At 38.6% G+C, this 5019-nt stretch overlaps 1 protein-coding gene across 1 annotated transcript; it reads left to right on the plus strand.

Moving 5' to 3' along the window:
• Window positions 1–1595: 1595 nt before the first annotated feature.
• Window positions 1596–4953, plus strand: LOC133334089 (lutropin-choriogonadotropic hormone receptor-like; the record flags this gene model as incomplete). Its single annotated transcript, XM_061542384.1, has 6 exons — window positions 1596–1733; window positions 1791–1931; window positions 2040–2105; window positions 2175–2318; window positions 2660–3027; window positions 3730–4953. Coding segments are annotated over 6 exons (2081 nt in total), but the record flags the coding sequence as incomplete, so codon positions are not given.
• Between the last annotated feature and the right edge of the window lie 66 nt (window positions 4954–5019).

Below are 5019 nucleotides of genomic sequence, written 5' to 3' on the forward strand. Positions count from 1 at the left end.
GCTTGCCACTAGCTATCTCAGAGCGTCTATGAAATTATAGCTGTCTCAGTTCAGTTTACCGTATGCATTATCATCTTCCATGTTCGTCGATTATTGCGAAACAGATCTCGCCTGTATAGTCCCTCCAAACTATCTTCGGATAAAATGGCGGCTCTTTGCCAGTTACTACTGCAATCTTCGCACAGTGTGGTCAGATTTTTTGGATTCCCGGACATAACGAAAGATTCCGATGCAATGCTCACCTGCTGGATATTAGAACCAGTTTTGCCATCCTTTATCGATACATTTTCGTGGCAGTCTTCTTAAACTTTAGATTGTCTCAGCTTTTAGTACAAGGGGGTGTAGTAATTTTTGGTGCGCGAATAAACCCTTAAGTGTTTTTTAAATATTTTTTTTTTTATTTTTTATAAAAGGATTTTCTAAAAACATATATTTAAAGCAATAACATTATAGTGGGGATTTCAATATTTCAAGAACCATTATTAAACCAGTAAGGAAAGCAGTAAAGTCGGACGGGGACGACTATATGATACCCTTCACCACTTTGGGTATATTCAGCAGATGAATCCTAACAGACGTCGAATTTTTCACGAAACTTAGCACACACCATTATATACTTAATTGAGTACGCTACGCCAAATTTCGTGCATATCGAAAGATATATAGGAACTTTGGTGCACCATTTACCTTAAATCGGACGAAATTATATATCGGAGCTATATCTAAATCTGAACCGATTTTTTCCAATTTCAATAGGGTTCGTCCTTGGGCCAAATAAGGGACCTATGCCAAATTTCATCCAATTCGGATCATAAATGCGACCTGTACATTGTTTACAATTTAACATGGGCAGACGGACGGACATGCATAAATCGACGTAGAAAGTGATTATATGCATATTCTCAAAAGGAACCATGTGTTTATCTCGTTTCCTTTTGCCTGTTACAAACATATGCACACAGATATAATACCCTGTACAACAGTGTGGTGTAGAGTATAAATATCCTAATAATTCTCAGACTCTTACAGGCCTTTTCCACCTACCTTAGCATTGTTTACCAGTTGTTGCTATCATCTTCCTCCTTCGTATAGTCCGATTAGTGTATTTGGGATTCTCGGTATGTTCGCTTTTTTCTCCGCGTCATCCTGGCTAGATTCCGCTGCTGCTCCATTCTTGTCGTAAGCTAAATAGTGTCATTGCTCACTTCATCCACCATCATATTAGCCTCTTCGCTCCTCCGGCATTCTAGAAAAGTTCTGGTTTTGGTTTTACTTCTGACCTGACATTTCGAGTCCCCGTCTATCTCGGAAGGTTGGGTCGAGACTGCTCTACCCCGGTGGTTCTTGAAATCAGATAGACTTTGGCCACATGCTTGTAGCCATACCATCGATGCCAAGACACCCACTTCGTTTTAAATCCACACAAGGTGTGGATTTAAAAAAAATTAGGATCTCCAAAGGCGTCGATTTTTGAAAAAATATTTTTAAGGGTCAACAAGAAGGTGTGGATTTAAAAAAAAAAATATTGTTACAAAGAAAAATCATTCAATGTTTCTTTATGTCTTAATACCTTTACGTGTTTTTTGTCATTTCAGTTCAGCCACCAGTAATCGCCTGCGATGGATAAACGACACAGATCTGCCCAAGACCCTTCAAACTTTGGATTTACGTGCAAATCCCATATCACAAATTAGGCCGGGCGCATTAAAAGGCATGGCGAAGTTAAGGAAATTGTAAGTAAAAATTAATTTTAAATTTTTCGAATATAAACATTATGTACATCGTTATAGGATCCTCTCCGATGTACGCTTTCTAAAAATATTTCCCGATTTAGAGGGTAGCTATTCATTGGAAATATTGAAACTGGATCGAGCTGGTATCGTGGAAGTACCAGGAAATTTATGCCATCAAACACCAAGACTGAGAAGTTTGTAAGTAAAATCGAAAAAAACTGGATGTTCGATGTTTGATCGATCATGTTGGCAACGAACTTGTTCGACAGCATATTAAAAATTTCTGGTTTTTATTATTTTTTCCAGAGAGCTAAAAACCAATTCCATACGAACCATTCCCACATTAGCACATTGCAGAGAATTGAGACTGTTGTAAGTGGCCATAGGATCTGGGAGATGCATTTAAGCGAATTTTTAATCATTTTTGGTATTTTTCCTTAGAGATTTATCAAGCAACCTTATAGACAATTTACAAGGACGTCCATTCCAAGGCTTAAAACAATTACATGATTTATTATTATCATATAATCACATCAAAACAATACCTCACGATGCCTTTCAGGGCATAGCCAAATTACAATTATTGTGAGTGGAATTTTAGGAGAACAAAAAACGGTTATAAGGAAAAAATAAATATTAAAAAAAAAAATTGAAAATTATTTTTTTGTACTATAATAAGCTTAAAATCATTTTAAAACCTGTTTCATATATCCGAATATTTCTTATAAACGAGTTTCTTATATCCGATTTTTTTCTTATATCACATATTAATCAAAATTTTGAGCTAAAACTATTTTTAAATTGATTTTGGTGTATGAGATATTTTTTATAACTGAGTTACTTATATCCGAATATTTTTTTGCTTATAACCGGTTTTTTGTTCAAATCTGAAAATTTAGATAATTTTATAAAAAAATATTTTTTAGAGACCTAGAAGGTAATCAAATATCGTATATCCACAAAGATGCCTTTGTGGGTTTCTCCTCGCTGGAGGATTTGAATTTGGGCAACAACATCTTTCCCGAACTGCCATCGAATGGCCTGCAAAGGCTGTTGCATCTGAAAACCTTTAATAATCCAAAATTACGTGACTTTCCTTCGCCGGAAACATTTCCTCGTATTCAGACGCTAATATTGTCCTACGCTTATCATTGTTGTCCTTTTATACCGCTGGTGGCAATGTCGGCAAGTAAGAAGCCTCCACTGGTGCAGGAGGCTGTACTATTTCCCTCCGATGCGGAATTTGATATGAGCCTGTGGAATAACAGTATGATGGATATATGGCCACAATTGCGTAAGTATTTTAGGGGATTTTTTAAAAATTATTTTTAAGGACCTACCATAAGGCGTGGATTTTTTAAAAATTATTTTTAAGGACCTACCATAAGGCGTGGATTTTTTAAAAATTATTTTTAAGGACCTACCATAAGGCGTGGATTTTTTAAAAATTATTTTTAAGGACCTACCATAAGGCGTGGATTTTTTAAAAATTATTTTTAAGGACCTACCATAAGGCGTGGATTTTTTAAAAATTATTTTTAAGGACCTACCATAAGGCGTGGATTTTTAAAAATTATTTTTAAGGACCTACCATAAGGCGTGGATTTTTTAAAAATTATTTTTAAGGACCTACCATAAGGCATGGAGTTTTTAAAAATTATTTTTAAGGACCTACCATAAGGCGTGGATTTTTTAAAAATTATTTTTAAGGACCTACCATAAGGCATGGAGTTTTTAAAAATTATTTTTAAGGACCTACCATAAGGCATAGAGTTTTTAAAAATTATTTTTAAGGACCTACCATAAGGCATGGAGTTTTTAAAAATTATTTTTAAGGACCTACCATAAGGCATAGAGTTTTTAAAAATTATTTTTAAGGACCTACCATAAGGCATGGAGTTTTTAAAAATTAATCTTAAGGACCTACCTTACCTACCTTAAGGCCCAGGCATAGGTTTTTTTAATTTCTTAATTTCTTCTTTTTCTCCCTTTCCAGATAACTTGAGCAAAAAATTCGGCACCGAAATGCATGATATATGGGATAATTTTGGCCAAGATTTCACCTATCCCGGCAATATACCCACCTATATGGAAGAATATTTCGAAGAGGATGGCACGGGAATAGGTACTGGCACGGGGTCGGGCAACATGCAATCGGCCACGGGGACGGCCAGTACCTTTGCCAATTCGTTTGGAGGTGGTGGCCTCTTTGCCACAATTGGATCGGAACATACTCCGGGTAGCATACAATGCCTGCCTATGCCTGGACCCTTTTTACCCTGTGCCGATTTATTTGATTGGTGGACGCTGCGCTGTGGTGTGTGGGTTGTATTCCTCTTGGCCCTGTATTTGGGTATCCTGGCCATTGTGGATGCCTCCACATTGGGAGAGTTTCGTATGTTTGCCATACCCTGGCAAATGTCGGTAATGTGTCAAATTGGTGGCTTCTTGGCGGTGCTGTCGTCGGAACTGTCGGTCTACACCCTGGCGGTGATTACCTTGGAGCGGAATTATGCCATAACCCATGCAATACATTTGAATAAACGGCTATCGCTGAAACAGGCTGCCTATATTATGGCAGTGGGATGGACTTTTGCCCTGGTCATGGCCGTGTTGCCACTGGTTGGTGTATCGGATTATCGGAAATTCGCCGTGTGTCTGCCGTTCGAGACCACCACAGGCATTGCCAGTTTGAGTTATGTGATAGCTTTGATGTTTATCAACGGCTGTGCATTCCTCACCCTGATGGGCTGTTATTTGAAAATGTATTGGGCGATACGAGGGTCTCAGGCCTGGAATACGAATGATTCCAGAATTGCCAAGAGAATGGCTTTGTTGGTGTTTACGGATTTTTTATGTTGGTCTCCGATTGCTTTCTTTTCGATAACGGCGATTTTTGGTCTGCAGTTGATATCCCTGGAACAGGCAAAGATTTTCACGGTCTTCATACTGCCACTGAATTCGTGCTGTAACCCCTTTCTCTATGCGATTATGACGAAGCAGTTTAAAAAGGATTGTGTAAATCTGTGTAAGCACTTCGAAGAGACAAGGGTGACGAGAAGTGCTGGGGCCATGGCCCGAGGTAGGGGTATGACAACGGGAGAGAGATTACCTAAAGAGTTACCACCCCTACTGCCGGCAGTACATCCACCGGGATGCCGATGTCTGCGCATGATGCCCGGCGAGATGCCCATTTGGCATCGTATCCAAGAAAAGGAAGGTTCCATATGGTCACGCAGTTGGCAGCGATTATGGGCATGGTGTTCCTGTTGTGTCACCTGCTGTG

This window comes from Musca vetustissima, unplaced genomic scaffold, assembly GCF_032173495.1.
Source record: "Musca vetustissima isolate MV318-11 ecotype Yass unplaced genomic scaffold, APGP_CSIRO_Mvet_v1 utg41486, whole genome shotgun sequence".
Lineage (NCBI taxonomy): Eukaryota > Metazoa > Arthropoda > Insecta > Diptera > Muscidae > Musca > Musca vetustissima.